Source organism: Sciurus carolinensis, chromosome 3 (genome assembly GCF_902686445.1).
Source record: "Sciurus carolinensis chromosome 3, mSciCar1.2, whole genome shotgun sequence".
Classification (NCBI taxonomy): Eukaryota; Metazoa; Chordata; class Mammalia; order Rodentia; family Sciuridae; genus Sciurus; species Sciurus carolinensis.
The window spans coordinates 22,517,050-22,535,353 of NC_062215.1; the positions used below are offsets into that span (position 1 = coordinate 22,517,050).

Sequence of the window (18,304 nt, forward strand, 5' to 3'; positions counted from 1 at the left end):
GGATAAAAGTCCTAAAGTACTTTTGAACGATCTGAAAACTTGGACAAGCACTTTTATCAAATGAAGTAAAAAACTGAGGAAGGAAAAAACCCCACAATGAGTACCTTCCATGAAGTGAGTTCTCAGTGATTGGTTTTCAAGGCTATGGTCTCTGCAGTTAGACAAAAATAAATAAATAAATTTAGGTCTTTCCATTTAAGACACACCTCTGTGAACTTGAGCTGGCTGAGAAAGCAATGCAGACACCCTCTCTATGTGACATTACTCTCTCATCCGTTATCCTTCAAAATAGACGTTCTGAGACAATTCATTGACGCATCCCTTCCATACTATCTGGGTTCCTCGGGTTTGAGGTTCAAAACCGGCTGAAGGTGCCGAAACCTGCGGCGCTCGGCGGTGAGCATGAGCGTCCTTTAAAGCCGCCGCCAGCCAGCGCCGCTGTAACCCCGCTCACCACCGGGTCGCTGGCTCCGGGGGGCCCCTTCAATCTGCGCCGACGCGGCGGCCAGATCCCGGGGACTCCCCGAGTCGGGAATCTCCCGCCAGCTGCGCGCTGCGTCCTGGCGACGGCAGGAGCACGTGGAGCGGCAGGGCAGCCAGAGCGGCGGCTCCAGACCTGCGGAGCCCGGCGGCGACATGGAAGGTGAGCCTCCAGCACTTTTCTTGAAGGGTCTTTGAGGAGCTCTGCCAGTACACGCGGCAGAGTTCCTTCTGAATCTCGGTTTTGCCTCTAGTTATTTTTTTGTCAAAAGTAAATGCGAAGTATTTCAGAGGGCAGATCATGTAGGTTCTCATACATTCCCTCCCCCAACTTTAAAACGTTATAACTTCTCCGCATTTGTTTCTTATGGGTTGTCAGACATGAGGGGTCGCGGAGCGAAGTCTGCAGAGGAAGAGTATTTATGGGTCATTCCTGAATTAGCAACAAACCTGGGGTAGAACAGTGCTTTGGGATGTTTGGGATCACAGCATCCATTGGAATTAGGCTGGTCGGAGTGATTTGTTCTGAATAAAGTGACTACTTTTTTCTTCTAAGAGTCAATGCCATCATATGGGAAAGGTCCATTTTAAAGTTGTTGCCACTTGCAGTTTCTTTGGAATTCTGTCTTCTAATGAACTCTTATTTCCCCCAAAGCACAATTCAGGTTCACATTAAGAGTTTCATTTGAATTAACTTGGAAGTCATAAAAATATCCTTTCTTCTAAAAAAAAAAAAAAAAAAGTATTTTCATGGGGTAACAAACTACACTGCTATTGTAGAATCTTCAATAGTCTTTTCATCAAAAGTTTGAAAATGGCAGATGTGTCTCAACTGGGAAGAAGAGGCGGTATTTAGAAAATGAGAATTTAAAAAACATTGTTTAAAAGTGTAATACTGACACAACTACTTGAAAGTTTTGTTTTTTTTTTTTTTGGTAGATATGAGCATATTTTTCTTCACAATAATTGAAGTATCTCTTATTGACAATGAACCTTGATCTTTGGCAGTTTTAGTTCTAGAGCATGTGAAGTTATGAAAATATGATTAAATACTTTGGGACACAGATAAATATGGTAAGGCTTTTGTTTCACTATATGATTAAGTGTAATAATACAGTCCTAAATCCTCAATTTCTACATGGATTTGCTTACAACATTTTTTTTACTGCCTTGGTCCACATAAACATTTCATTTTTCTAAATAAAATGCCAAATGATATAATTCAATGAACATTATTATTTATTAAATAGGAACTTTTAAATGACCATTATTGAATAATGCTTCAAATGTTTTGTGAAAATTTCCTTATGTTTTTACTTTTTTGATTATCAGGGTTTAGAAAATTACTTAAAACGTTTCGCACTTTGAACATTTCAGTAATGGTTTATGAAGTGTAATTTTCAGCATAAATGTTTTATTGGCCAAGAACAGGAAAAAAAAAAAAACTTGGGTTGCTGTATATTATGGGAAAAATAATTTTCAAAAGCGCAAATACTTTAATTACTGCAAGTAATTAATTTGTTTTTGTGAAGTTATAAATCAATATTCCACCATTATTTTTTCCTAGTTTTAATAATATCACTTATCAAGAATAATGTATGAAATTGGTGTAAATCCATAGAAACTGGAGTATTTCTCTATAAACGTTATTACTGAATTCATTTATTCAATGTGAAATAAAGAAATTAAACTACATGGTGTGTTTTAGGATATTGGTGTCCTAACATACTTTTAGGTAATCCCGAAAAAAGAGACTACGAAGAGGAAAGGGATGAAAACTTGTATAAAATTTAATTCAGGATATATAGACTGTAAGTGAAAGAGAGAATATAGATCAGTGATTTTAGAAGGTTATGAGTTTAGATGACTTTAGATTAAATTTATTGGTCCATAGAGATATATGGTGTATAGTATGCTTAATGCAAAAACTTAAACATTTAAAGGAAAAAATAAGATATGATGAACATCATGTCCCTGAGGACAGAGTAGTTGATGTAGTAAAGCATCTAATTCATTATAGTCATGCAAGATTGACTAATCTGGGTTTTGTTTTTGACATTTAAAATATTTTTATTATCATTTTGATAGTTTGGGTTCAATCTAAGAATAGCATTTTTGACCTACAGCACATACCTTTCTTGGCAATGTAAGAAAGTAGATTATTTTATGGATTACCTTTATTTTTTGCTTAATTTGGGGGTCAAATCAATATACTGTTGTCTGTTGTAAAGTGTAAGACTGTATTGTCCATCCTTTCAATATAAAAAATAGTTCTTCATTCATTTATATTTCCCTTCACTAATGGACATTTATTTATTTATTATTTTTTTGTGGTGCTGGGGATCAAACCCATGGCCTTGTGCTTACTAGGCAAGCACTCTACCAACTGAGCTATATCCCCAGCTCTCAGACGTTTATTTTTATTGAGACTTTTCATGTTTGAAGATATTGGATGAAATAAGCTTTTGAAATAGAAATCTTGTCATGTAAAAATGAAGAGTTAATGCATATAATAAGCCAAACTTGATAACCTTTTTCTTTTCTCACAATATGTGACCCTAAATATTTTCTTTTCTTTTCTTTTCTTTTTTTTTTTTTTTTTTTGGGTGCTGGGATGACCCTAAATATTTTCTATCCAAAGACTCTTTATGTATCTCTAAATTTTATTATTTGCATTATAATCTCTTCTATTTAGTATGATTGGGAAATGAGGTGGTCCACAAAATGACTTTCACAGGTAATGATTGGTAGGTTTCTTGTAGGTAATGATTGATAGCTTTGATGTTCTTCTTAGGATGACTTCCCCCTATACCTTCTGGTGATAACCCCTATCCAGTCCCTGTCTCCCTCCACCTAGGTTAAGAGCCTGTCCCTTCTGTGTCTACTTCTACCACATTGTATTAAAATTATTTATTGACTTAAACAGTCTGGAGGGCAGAGACTCTTTTATTTTTGTATGCTAAATGCCAGGGGCAGTTGCTGGTTCATAGCAGGCCCCTCAGAGTTTGTTGCATTCAATTAGGAAAAATAATGCTGAAAAATAATTTTCATTATGTTAATCATGATGCATTTTATTTAAACAATTTTTTGTGAGTAGGATATTAGTGCTAGAGATTCTTTGTTACATACTCAAGTAATTTTTTACAGTACTTAAATGATATAACTGTACAAAGTTTAAACAACAAAATTGTTATTGATTTTTTTTGCTAGATTGTCACTTAAAACCAAATATCAACTATTAACTTTATATAAGAAGATTTAAGGATCACATATTAGTTCATTAAAATAAATTAGTAAGATGTAGATAGTGCCACAAAATCAGCATCACTGGAAGTGATACTTTTTAAATACCAATTGAGCATCTCTAATCCAAAATCTGAAACTTTTTGTGAGGGGACTAGGAATTAAACCCAGGGGTGCTTATCCACTGAGCCATGTCCCCAGTCCTTTTTATTTTTATTTTGAGACAGGGTCTCACTAAGTTGCTTAGGGCCTTGTTAAGGTGCTGAGGCTGGCTTTGAACTTGTGATCCTCTTGTATCAGCTTCCTGAATTGCTGGGATTATAGGCATGCACCACTACACCCAGCATAAAATCTGAAACTTTTTGAGTGCTGACATGATGCCCCAAGTGGAAAATTTACCCCTAACCTCATGTGACTTGTTGAAGTAAAAATGCCAGAGCACTTAAAATGTTATGTAAAACTAAAGTTAGGCTATGTGTATAAGTATATATGAAACATAAATGAATTTCATGTTTAGATTTGGGTCTCATCCCTAGGATATCTCATTATGTATGTGTTATATTCCAAGATGAAAAATCCAAAATCTAAAACATTTCAGGTCCCAAACACTTCAGATAAGGATTACTCAATGTATAGTGACATTGAAACAGGTTAATTTTGCTGGTTAACTTGTCAGAGGTGCTATTGAAGTCCTAGCAGAAGAGACTGGATTTGGCTAAATCCAATATGATAAATACTACCATCGTTTTCTAATCCAGTATTGGTTCTGCTCTAGAAAACAAAACAAAACAAAACAGTGCCTTGTAGCTTTTGGATTTGTCTAAAAATGTTGATACATTTTTATTTCAGTGATATATTGCAATTTCCACAGTAAGCCATTTTTTTCACAACAAATGTTTAGATTCCTTTTAAAAATATTTCTTAGTTATTGATGGACTTTATTTTGTTTATATGTGGTGCTAAGACTCAAACCCAGTGCCTCACACATGTTAGGCAAGTGCTCTTCTACTGAGCTACAACCCTAGGCCTTAGATTTTTAAAGTTGTTGAGAAAAACTTGTTTCATTTGAGTTTTCTGTCACAGCAATAGCAGTTCATATGAGAAGTGATGTCTATTTGAGAGATTATCACTTTACCAGACTATTTGGTACATCAGAATAATTTTTTGTCAAAGTAGACATACAGAATCTGTGGAAATGAATAAAATATTACCCTTACCAACCTATAAACATTGTTTATAGATATGAATTACATCATAACTAATGGAAATTAATTTCTTCCAGTCTGAAAACTAAAATAAATCAATTTTGATAATATTTAACAACTAATCCTTTTTGCTGTCATTTGCCTTTATTTCTGCAATTAAGAATCAGTTGACCTTAACTTCTTACACTCCTTAATAGTTGATTATATGCTTGTATACAGGGTAGCCAGTCTCACAAATATGCTTCAGAGCCTAACTTGATTTAAATTTTCATTTGATTTTCACATGACATTCCAAATTTTTAAAAAAAAATTTTTAGTTGTCAATGGACCTTTATTTTATTTATTTATATGTGGTGTTGAGAATTGAACCCAGTGCCTCATGCACGCTAGGCAAACACTCTACAACCCCAGCCCCAACATTCCAAATTTTAATGCATTGAAAATTATCAATATATAAATTTATCCCCCGACCTCAAAATGGAACTTTTTTTTTACCATCTCTGGAAAGAGTAAAATTTTATAAATGTGACTTGAGTAAGATTGTGGATTCTTACTGATCTCTTCTCTCTTGTATTTATTTGCTCACATAAGATAATTTAACTAAGAATACTACTAATTCTCTTATTCCCTGTACATAATAATCTAGTGTCTAATAAAGGCTCAATTCAGGTGCTTAGAACATGCTTTTGTTATCAGTATAACAAACAAGAACATCCTGATTATATATTATAGATCTTTTAAATATTTATCTTCAGTATTCATTCAGAATTATGAATATTAAATATCTTCAGTGATTCCACTTTCAAAGTTTGCTTACTTTATTTTCCACATGTTTGAGAATTATTTAATTAAAAATTATTCTGGGCCTGGGATATAGCTTAGTTTCAGAGCACAAGCCCAGCATGTGTGAGGCCCCAGGTTTGATCCCCAGTAGCACACACACAGAAGAATCCTGAAATAAGAAGGTGAAGCACTTTTTTAAGAAAAATATTTTTTTAAGTTGTCAATGGACCTTTATTTTATTTGTTTATATGCAGTGCTGAGAATTGAATCCAGTGCCTCACACATGCTAGGCAAGAGCTCTACCACTGCTCTACAACCCCAACCCAGGTGAAGCACTTTTAAATGGTAATAGTTTTTACATGTGTGCATCTTCAATTTGTTCCATATTGGCAAATAAGACAAAATACAGAACTGATAAATGTGTTGAAACTGACGGATAAACCTAAACCTTTTTGTGTGGTGCTGGGGATTGAACTTAGGGCCTCATGATGCTAGGCAAGTACTCTGATGCTGAGCTATACCCCATCCCTGAAACTGTTGGATAAATCTGCAGTTTTCATCCACAACTCAAAAGTTTTTAGTTTTGTTTATTAAAAGTCTTCTTGTTCTCATGGCTTGACTTTTTAATAGTTATTACATATTTGGAATTATTATTATACATTACTAAGACAACCCTTTATCTGTTTTATATATGGTAAATCCATTTAAGATTTCATTTGAAAAAACAATGCCTCTTTTATAAAGGTTTAAAACTCCTAGTATCAAAACAGTCACTTTCCTACTAAATAGCCTCTGGGAGCCAGCATGACTACGATTCAACAAGTTCAATAGAATGCATGACTGAATGAAGTTAAACCTCTGGACCCTAGAGCTAAACAACTTCTTCTGTTACAAGAAACATCCTAGCTCCATTTTGGTACTGTAGGTACTGCTGTGAAGTACTGGTTCTATACTTCTTTTGGTTTCCAAGCCATTTTAGCAAAAGGATTTATGAACCATCCTAACCAACACACTTCTGCTTGCTACTCTAAAGCAAAATCTCCCAGAATGAATGATAATATTTTTGTGAGTAGATGAAAGAATTAAGAAGAGATAGCATTTTAACATTTTTCATGCATTATAGAAGTAATATTGACAAGTAAACTTGACAAACAAGAATTTACTATAAAATAGACCCTTGGCACTTACGAATGTAACCAGTTTTTGACTCTTTGTGAATCACCCTGAAAGAACATAATAATACTTGACAATTTGTAAATGTTATACCTTCTATAAAGATTTAAGTGGGATAATGTATATAAAACTCAAATTAGTAGAATTAGGAAACAAAAATGCACAAGCAAATACATAGCTTCTAACTGTACCAAGCCAATTGCTTGGCATGCACATTTCATTGAAAGGAATTTGGATCACCATTGAAAAAATCAGTGGCATAATGTCCTAATTGCCCCAAACCTAAACAGAAATTCTAAATCTTATTTGGGGAGGGAGATATAATCTATATAGTAGGACAAATAATGATTGAACAAGTTGATATTAAAAAATCATCTAGTGCCTATAGATCTTATGGCTTCTACTCTATTCCATGACACTTGTTGATTGGATGATGGCCTTGAGACCATCATAGTTCAACAAGAATTAGACACAAAAACAAAACAAAACAAAAAAACCTTGTTTTTAACAAAGAAACACCCTCTTATACCAGATTCTTATGTGGGACAGATGCCATGTGTGGTGCTCCAGATGAGAGAGGGGGGGAGGAAGCAAGAGACTACTGTGAGGCTTGCATTTCCTCTGCCAAAGATCAGCACCTCTGGTGGCCCTCTGGAATCCCAGAGTTCCACAGAACGAACACATCTTGGAAACTGCTGATTCGGACCATTGCATGCCCCCTGTCGCTCACTGGTAACCTTATCTCAGCTTGCCTCTCTTGATTTGAGTATTGGTGCCAGAATGATCTACATAAATATCAAGTTAATCCCCTACTCAAAACCCATTTTAAGTATTTCTTAAAATGTATTTCTTGGGCATTTAAGATGCTCCACAGTGTAGCCTTCACAAACCTTTCCAACTGAATCCCCTGTCCTCAGTGTTATTCTAAAGTGGTTACTGTTCCCTGAACACTGACTGCATTTTTCTAATCCTGTTTTTCCATTTTAAAAAGTACAAAAATGAACTAATTTCCACTCCAAACCTATCTAATCTCCTGGCTTCCCAATGTTAATAGTCAATTTAAATCTTCACTTGTTGATAATGGACCATCCCAAATGCCATCTCCTTTAGAAAGCCACCCCTTCTTCTAGGAAGATTTTGTTCCTTTGTTGACACTTTGTGACATTTTGAGTCTGATGACTACTAGACTCTTACTCCATTTTTGTTTAAACATGAAGTCTTTTTTCTTTTGTAGTTCTGGGGATCAAACCTAGGTCCTCATGCATGCCAGCAAGCAATCTACCATTGAGCCACACCCCCAACCCCTAAACATGAAGTATTTTTGCATGGTTTTAGTTCACTCTAATTTGTTTAGGATTTCAACTACTGGGTAAATTGAGGGAGGGTGACTTTTTTGTTTGGTTCAGAACCAATACTCTATTAATAATTTTTATTATTATTATTTTTGGTAATGGGGATTGAAACCTAGAGTCCATTTTCACTGAACTACATCTCCAACCCTTTTTATTATTTTATTTTGAGAAAGGGTCTTGCTAAGTTGTTTAAGGCCTTCTTAAGTTGCTGAGGCTGAACTCAAACTTGCAATACTCCTTCCTCAGCTTCTCAAGTCCCTGGGATTACCAGTGGACCATGCCCAGCCAGAACCAATACTTTTACTACTGTTGATGCTACTTTTGTATCCTTCTGCATTTGGGTGTTTCATTCACAGTGACTCAACAAATACATTCGACTGTCTTCTTATTCTGCCTTCTAAAATAATTGTGCTGGTAAATTTATATTTTGAAATATAGATTATATGTTTTATTATTATTTGATTTTCATTCATTTCATGTTTACAATTGGGGCCTTATTTTTTAAAAAAGAAAATGGACGTGTTGATAGGCAATATTTAATTCACATTAGTAAAAGATATTATAAGATACTGTTGTCTAAACGAGGGCAGTAGGTCTTGGTAAGATTGAGAACCACTCTTTTGGGTAAATAAGAGTTTCCTATACCACAAGAGGCCAGTCACCATTTAAGTAAGATAATATGTATGAAACCACCTTGCATAATACTAGACACAAAATTAGGGTTCAGCAAATATTCAGTTTAGTGCAGAAGTCCTTTGAGGGTATTTTTTAGAGCCTTGCTAATCTAAATATGGCCTGTGGACAGCAGCATGAGCATCAGTCGTAACCCTAACAATTGTTACAAATGTAGAAACTCAGGCAAGACTTACTGAATCAGGATCTGCATTAAAAAAAAATCCCTAGGGAATTTTTGTGCACATTAAAGTTTGACAAGCATTGCCCAGGGTTTGCACAGATCAGTGAAACCTATTGACACTAAGCACATGTTGCATCAGTGATGGATCATCTTTATGTAGATTTAGTGTATTTTTTTTATTGTTTGTATTTTTAAAGGTAGTTGAACAATGAAAGCTTTAAAATATTTAATTTTGGCTAATTTTGTAATACAACATTTATTACACAATGTAATTCAAAAGGTCAGAAAGCTTTATGCATTCTTTTTTTCTTTATTTTTATTTTATTTTTTTCCATCCATTGGTGCTGGGGATTCAAACCCCGGTCCTTCTGCATGCTAGGCAAGTTCCCTACGAGATGGGCTGTATCATCAGCACCACATTCTTTATTTAAAAATTTATTGAATGCCTTTTTTTTGTGCCATGTATGCAAAATATAGGAAATGCAGTGATGAAAAACTATTAGTCCTAGTGGAATTTAGTTAGGTAAGGAAGATAGACACATAAAATTTTTCTAAGTTCTATGAAGGAAGTAAAAAGAACACTAATATGGGAACTAATGGTAGAGGGAAGAGTTAGTGACTTCTAAAGGAGAGAGACTAGATATGGGAATTTGGTCATCCTCAGCACATAAATGATATTTAAAGCCAAGAGAATGAATGTGGAATCACTTGAAAAGAGAGTGTACTTAAAGAAGGGGGCTCAAGATAGAGCCCTAAGAAATTCCACATTTGGTCATGTAGAGGAGGCAGGGCAGCAAAAGAGAAAGCAACCAGTGAGACAGGAGGAAAACCAGGGGAGTGTGGTGTAACCGGATTAAAGATAGGATACTCATTAAGAAGTGAATGCTCAGTTATGTTGAACGTGACTGAGAAATTAAGCAGGATGAGGACCAAAAGTGTGGACTGGTTTTGGTCACATAAGACTTTGTAGTGACCTTAACAAAAATGGTTTCTGTGGAGAGATGGTTAAGAAACCAAATCAAAGTGGTTAAAACAGAAATAGGAATACAGGAAGTAGAAATGTTGATAACAGACTGTTTCTTCCCCCCCAGAAACTTAGCTACAAGGTGAAGAAATTATTGGGGCTGCTGCTGGAGGGAAATGTGGATAAAGAGGTTTTTTTGTTTGTTTATTTATTTTTGTTTTCTATAGATAAGTGGTATACATATAATCTGTAGCCTAAGTGTATTAGGGAAAAAAAGAGTAAAATAAAAACAAATTTTGAAATCCCAGTTCTCAGGGAGATTCTGGAATTAACTATCACTGAAAATATCTTTACGTTTAATTGTCACACAACACATGTAAATCAATTTTGTGTTACTATAATGAAATACATAATCTACTTTGTGAAGAAAAGAGGTTTATTTAGCACACAGTTTGGAGGTTTAAAGTTCAAGATTATGCAGCCCCATTGGTTAAACCTCTGGGGAGATGGTAGGTGGTATCACATCATGTTAGGAGTGCATGACAGAGCAAGTGAACACATCTCAAATCAGGAAGCAGAAAAGAGGGAGAGGCCAGACTTGCTGCTTGTATAATCCTCCCTCCAGAACTACCAAAAGTGGGACAGAGGGTGTGGATAGAGCTACCTGGGACTTGCACGAGAACTTCTTTAATCCCTTTTTCAGGACAGTGCCCTTGATCACCCAAGGACCTTCTACTAGGTTCCACCATCTCCCAGTACCACTTCCTTGAGCACCAAGTTTCCAACACACATACCCTTGGGAGAAACTCAAACCTATCAAATCATAGCATATAAGTCACGGTCCTTAAAAATGAGAATTTTTAAGCTACATGGAGCCCATTCAGTGGGTGATTAGTATAGATATAGTAAAGATTCTATGATAGATCCATTAGGAACTCTTCCTCACAGTGGGAAGATATTGCTACAATTGCATCTCTAAGATTTAGGATATTAGATGCCTGATGACAGTTTGTGCTTGATAAATTTTTTTAAATTAAGAAATAACATATACTATAAAGTATATGTCTTAGCATATATAGTTTGATTGTTTTTAACTTATATACAACCTTCCAGAATAAGGTATGGACCATCCCTCCGGAAGGATTCCTTGTGTCTATTTATTATTAATATCTCCTTTTGTCCCCAATTAAACACTTGACTTCTGTCATCATAGATTAGTTTTCCTGTTCTTGAATTCCACATAAATGGAATTAGACAAGTTGTGATTTTTTTTCCAACATCTGGCTTCTTTTCCTTAACATATTTTGAGATGCATCTGTATTGTCATTGAATAATATGAATGTACCACAGTTTATTTATTCATCTGCTGTTGAACATTTGATTGTTTCTAGTAGTTAGCTATGTTACGAACATTCTTATATGTGTCTTTTGGTGAACATATACATTCATGCCTCTTGAATCTATATCTAGGACTAGCATTTCTGGGTCAAAATATAGGTGTATGTTCAACTTTGATACATATTGCTGTAGTTTCCAAAGTGGTTGGACCACTTTCCCTACACTGTCAATGTCTGAGTGTTTCATATGTTCCACATCTTGTCAACACTTACTATTGTCAGTCTTTTAAATTTTAACCATTGTGATGGGTGTGTAGTAGTATTTCCTTGTGATTTTAATTTGCATTTTCTGATGAGTAAAGACATTAAGTATCTTTCCTATGTTTATTGGCCATTTGGATATATTCTTTCCTGGTTATTTCAGTTTTTTTTTGTTGTTGTTGTTTTAATTGATTTTCTCTTTTCTTTCTGATTTTGTAAGCATTTTAAAAACATTTTGGAAGACTGGGGAGATAACTCAGTCGGTAGAGTGCTTGCCTTGCAAGCACAAGGCCCTGGGTTCGATCCTGACCACCAAAAAAAGCAAAAAAACAAAAAAAACCATTTTGGAGACATATACTTTGTCAGATTTGTATTGAAAGTATTTTCACCCAGTCTATGACTTGTTTATTAGTCTACTTGATGAATAGAATTCCAAATTTTAATGACTAATTTATCAATTGTCTTTCTTTTGTGATTAAGTGCTTTTATGTCCTGTTTAAGAAATCTTTGCCTTCCCTAAGACCATGAAAATATCCTCTTAGGTATTCCTCTAGAAATTTGATTGTTTAAATTTTCACATTTAGGTCAATTACATACTTTAAATTACAAATTCTATTTTGACCCTAATTATTTTATAACAAATACTAGGCATTTTAAAGTTGTAAAATAAAGTCTCAATTTGAATTTGATGGATTCAGTCATTTTAGCACATTTTCTTTTAAGTAGCACTGACATGAAATATCCATTCTTCCTTTTCTCTCTACATGATTTATTTTACACACACACACACACACACACACACACACAAATAACAATTTTACAACTTTAGTGTAACTGATTTCTCAAGGAAAATAACACTAGATATTGAATTTGTTGTTTTAGCTATAGTTGACAACAATTCATCTATGCTTTACAGTCTATAATTTCCTCATTAGACACTTAATCCAGGGGAAAATGGAATGCTTTTTATACAAGGGTAGGGTAGGAAGAACAGAAATGCTAATGTGGGCTGTTTGACCTGGTGCCCTTAGACAAATAATGTTAATGTTTCTTAATGTTTTACCTTAGTCCAGGGAAGTAGGGAAGGAAGTATTTTTGTGGCTGGAGAGATTACTCTCACTGTAAGCCATGCTCTTCATTTAAAAAAAAAAAATCTTCTTTTCCCTTCAATCAACAGTAATACACAAAATTAGTCAACTGAGATATTTGAAATTAATTGAACCTAAAATCTCTTCAGTTTTGATTTTCTAAGACCTACAATTTGTGTAGGAAGGCTTTTAAAACATAATTATATTCTCTGCAACAATGAAACTCAAGAGAGGAATTCCATTCCTATACAATTACTTGATTTTACCCTTTTTTAAAAATTTGGTCATTCTGTGTGTCTTGGATCTTTTCTTAAAAATGGGAAATAATAAATGCCATTACATTTGGTTTTCTTTTAGCAATGCTATGAGATAAAAAAAAAAACTCATTGCACTACTGGGTTGAGTACTTGATGACAAGTTTTTTGTTTTTTGTGGTGCTGGGGATTGAACCCAGGGTCTTGTACATGTGAGGCAAGTACTCTATCAACTGAGCTATATCCCCAACCCAGTGCCATGTTTTTGAAGGACCACATGCAAACAAAAACATGTTCAAAAGAAAACCCTCAATATGGTTAGGGAGCCGAGAGTAATACTGGCATCAGTAATATCTTTTTTTTTTTTTTTTTAGTAATATCTTATGTGTTTCCAGAAAGCTGAACTAGGTCCTGAAGTGGACATTTCAGGAAATTGAGTTCAGCTACATTTAAAGAACTTTAAAAAAAAAAATACTCTTGCGTTGCCCTGAAATGGAAAAGAATAACTTCTGTATTGGAAATGTCTAAGCAGAAGTTGTATAGTAGGAGAATATTAAAGGAAATGTAAGCATGAGGTGGCAGGAGAAGGAGTGGAAAACTAGTTAAGATATGCATTCCAATTCTAATATTCTGATGTCATCAGTTATAAGGATCAATTTTCATCTTGCATAGCTGTTCTTATGGTATTAGAATTCCAGGAATGATGGTATGTGTTGGTGATAAAGAGAACAGGCAAAGGGCTTTTCAGAAATGGTAGCTGACTCTCTTCTGCCGTTTTTGTAGTCCCAGGTATTAATATTGCAATAGTGAAAACATACTTGTCAGTGCCTCAGTTTCCAAATGTTTAGTGAAGAAACAAAAGTGGACGTTTTAGATTAGAGAAACTCTTTTTTAAAAAGAGACCTTGAGATAAGGGTCTCAGTTTACTGTTGTGAAGATAAAAAGGAAAAATCAGCATTTAGAGATAGCTTCCTGGCACCTGTCAGGCTTGAGCACTGCCTGCAACTGGCAAATTCAGTACAGGATTCTCTCTGAAATTTGTCTTTTGCTTTCCTTTAGAGTCTATGGGGAAAACAGACCAGTGAGTAGAAATATGATTTCTGAAGCAAAGAGAATTTTGTTAACTAATATTTATAATAATTGTTATTTAATAGTATCAGAAATAAAGGCAAATTTGTAACTACTTGAGTAAAAATGTGGTTGCAAATGTTGCTGCTAATGTAAATATTTGATTTTATTAATAGATAATTTATACTAGAGCTAAGAGTAAAACATTCACATGTGAGCTTTGACAAAATCTCAACTGGTCTACTGCTGGTTCCAAGTTTAAATTTTATTTGCAAATCGTCTCTTTTAATTCTGTAGCACATGAAATGTTAGAATCTCTGGCATCTTTAAATTTCTAACAAGTGAAAATTTTAGATGGTATCTCTATCAGTTAAAAGAGAATGTGAAGGAATGAAAACAAATTTGAAATTTCATCTGTCAGTAAGAATGTGACAAAGGCTTGTTTTCAATACTAATAGAAACCAATTTGAGATCCCTAGTACAGCTAGGAATAGCTAATAATAGTAGAATGCTATGAAATAAATAGCTTTTTTAAAAAATATTTTTTAGTTGTTGATGGACCTTTATTTTATTCATTTATTTATATGTGGTGCTGAGAATCAAACCCAGTGCCTCACACATTTGAGGCAAGTGCTCTACCATTGAGCCACAACCCCAGCCCCAATAAATAACTTTTAACATTTACTATCCAATGTGTTTGTCACCTATCTCAATAATAGAATAATTATGTCCTTTACAAGGAGGTGAAGTATTAATGGAAAATACTTATGGTTTAAGTAGACTTTAAATACTATCATGAGAAGGGCAGAAAGGTAAATGATATTTTATGAATGAGTGTTAACTAGGATTTATAATCTGCTGTATTACAATTTTGGCTTTTACTTTTTTCTTTCTTTTTTTTTTTTTTTTTTTTTTTTTTGGTACTGGGAATGGAACCCTGGGGCACTCGACCACTGAGCCATATCCCAGCCCTATTTTGAATTCTATTTAGAGACAGGGTCTCACTGAGTTACTTAGTGCCTTGCTTTTGCTGAGTCTGGTTTTTAACGTGCAATCCTCCTGCCTCAGTCGCCTGAGCCACTGGGATTACAGGCATGCACCACCACATCTGGCCCAATTTTGTCTTTTAAATGAGGTAAGAAATGGTTATATCTAATAATACCAAAAAGTTCTGATGAAAACATGATGTTAGGTATATACTCATACACATACATGTAAGTACATTTGAAAATATTTTATCCACGTTTGGCATCGTGTGGTAGATTGCCATATCAGCCAACCAATCTTTCTGTTTTTTTCTTTCCCTTCTTTCTCCCTCCCTCGTTTCCCCTCCCTTTTCCTTTCTTTCCTTGGGAATGAATCCAGGGCTTCATAACATGCTAGGCAAGTGCTCTACCACTGAGCTACATTCCCAGCCTGCACATTAACTTTTAAATCAGTGAAGTTTGTAAAGTGCTTGGTATGAAAGGTGTTGTCTAAATGCTTTATTTCTTTGGTTACTATGTTAATGAAAAATCACAACTTTTTCCTGAAAACTTCAATTGCAGGGTTTTGGAATTAAGAATAGAAAATGGTCATTGTTAAGCTGTTTCCAGTATAGTTTTTTGATGTTTTGTTTGATATTTAACTTTTACACGTAGTTTGATTTTCTTCTTTTGGCTCTATCCAGAATTGTTAGCTTTTTTTTTTTTTTTTTTTTTTTTAACTTTCTAGTTTCTAGCTTGTTTTTATTAGTATTATATTTGGCAGATTAGAATTTTATACATCTGTGGGGTACAGTATGTTGTTTCAACACATGTATACAATGTGGTATGATTAAATCAAGATAATTGGCATATCATTACTTCACCTCCTTATTTTTATTATGAAACATTTGAAATTTACTCTCTTAGCATTTCTAATATATTATTAACTGTAGTTACCTGCTATACAATAGGTCTCAACAATTTATTCCTTCAGTCAAACTGAAACTATATCTTTGTCCAACATCTCCCTATCTTTACCCACTCCCCAGCCTCTGGAAACCACCACTCTTTTTCTATGAGTTTGATCATGCAGTATTTACCTGTGTCTGGCTTATTTCACTTAACATAATGTCCTCTGGGTTTATCCATGTTGTCACAATTGACAGAATTTCCTTTTTAAGACTGAATAGTATTCCCAAGACCTTACTGCATTTATTTATTAATTCTAATAGAGTCTTTTTGATGGTGCTGGGATGGAACCCAGGGCTTTATGCATGCTAGGCAAGCAAGCCCCCTACCACTGAGCCACATCCCCAGCAAGGCTGAATAGTACTCCTTTGTGTATATTACCACATTTTCTTTATCCATTTATTCAATGATGGATGCTTAGGATAATTCCATATCTTGACTCTTGTGAATCATGCTGCAATGACTCAGAGTTTTAAATGTTTGTTTTAAGTAACTTTGCAGTGGTTTCCCAAGCAGCATCAAGAAGTTCCAGAATTTAGAGCAGTGCTGTTCAGAAGAACTTTGTGTGGTGATAGAAAAGTTGTTTATAGGTACTATATTGTTCAGTGCCCATTGGAGTTCTGCTGAGTGCTTGAAATGTGACTGGTGAGACTGAAACATCAAATTTTAAATTTAAGTCAATTTAAAATTAAACTTAAATAGGCACATGTAGCTAATGGCTACTGTACTGGACAGTATGGTATTATTAGTAGTAACAAATTTAGAGCAGGACTCTGCATATTTTTTCTGTACAGGACCAAAATAGTCAATATTTCAGGCTTTGCAGGTTACATAGCCTCTGTTTCAACTACTCAACTCTGCTGTTGTACAAAAACAGCTACAGACAGTATGAAAATGAATGACTTTGGCTGTGTTTCAATAAAACTTTTTGATGGACACTGAAATTGAAATTTCACGTAATATTCAAGTATCATGAACTATACATTTTTCTGATTATTTTAAACCATTTAAAAATATAAAAACCATTCTTAGTTCACAGGATGTACAAAAACAGGTGCAAGCCATAGTTTGCCAAACCTTGATCCAGAGCATTCACAGGGATCACAGTAAAGATGTAAAAAATCATGCATTCATATAACAGATGTTATTGAGTGCCCATCATGAGTGGGCACTCTTTTGAGGGCTGAAGATATAGTTATAACAGACAACATCTCTGTTCACAGGGAATTTACATTCTAGCAGGGAAAGACATTGAAAAATAAACAATGGTCAGGCATTGTAGTATAGGCCTATGATTCCAGTGACTCAGGAGTCTGAGGCAAGAGGATTGCAGGTTCAAGGCCAGTCTGGACAAATGTGTGAGAACCTGTCTCAAAATAAAGTGATAATTAAGAAATTTTAAAATAAGGTAAGGGGAAAGAGAGGGGCAGAGAAGGATGACTTTAGGATAGGATGTCTAGGGTAGAGGATAGTATGGTAAAGTTGGTTGGATAATGTGACTTTTGAGCAGACACCTGTTTGAACAGAGAAGTGACTTGGTTGTTGTTGTCGGGCACTGGAATGGGGGAGAGCATTATAGCCAGAGGGAAAGGTAAATGGCAAAGGCAGGAACATGCTTTACCTGTTTAGGTAATAGGAGAAATGTAGAAGATCAATGAGATTTGTATTTCAACAAAATTAACCCACGTGTACCAAATATGTATAAACATTGGTCCTGGAAACTTTATTTCTATTAGAAGCTCTATAAGGATCCTGTTGTTTGTTTTAAATATTTTTAAGATGTTGATAGATCTTTATTTTATTCATTTATTTATATGTGGTGCTGAGAATTGAACCTAGTGCCTCACACATGCTAAGCAAGCACTCTATCACTGAGCTACAATCCCATCCCCTTGTTGTTTGTTTTGTGACAGTTTTATTGAGATATAACTCACATACTATACAATTCACTCATTTAAAGTATACAATTCAACGAATCTTAACATTCACAGATTTTACAGTCATCACTAACAAATAATTTTGGAACATTTTCATTACACCCCCCCAAAAAATTCCATACCGATAGCAATCATCCTACTTTCTCTCCATCCACAATGTAATCTTCTTTGTGAATATGAGGATCCTTTCTACTTGAGCTTTCTAGAGTATTCTTTTGGAAAATATTTTAAAACTATGCTGATTGCCTACACATTAAAAAGACCCCAGTAGACCCCATCAAATGGAAATATTTTGTGGGTTTTTGATTTTTGGGTTAAGTTCAAGGAAATTTCACAATGAATTAAAAATTAAGAATATTCAACAGTCCT

At 34.6% G+C, this 18,304-nt stretch overlaps 1 protein-coding gene across 1 annotated transcript in view; it reads left to right on the plus strand.

Moving 5' to 3' along the window:
• Positions 1 to 407: 407 nt before the first annotated feature.
• Ikzf3 (IKAROS family zinc finger 3) overlaps positions 408 to 18,304 on the plus strand; it is an 83,578-nt gene continuing 65,681 nt past the window's right edge. Inside the window, exon 1 of the mRNA XM_047546858.1 lies at positions 408 to 643. Coding sequence (XP_047402814.1) covers positions 637 to 643 — 7 coding nt within the window. The 5' untranslated portion in view covers positions 408 to 636. The remainder of the gene's footprint in view (positions 644 to 18,304) is intronic.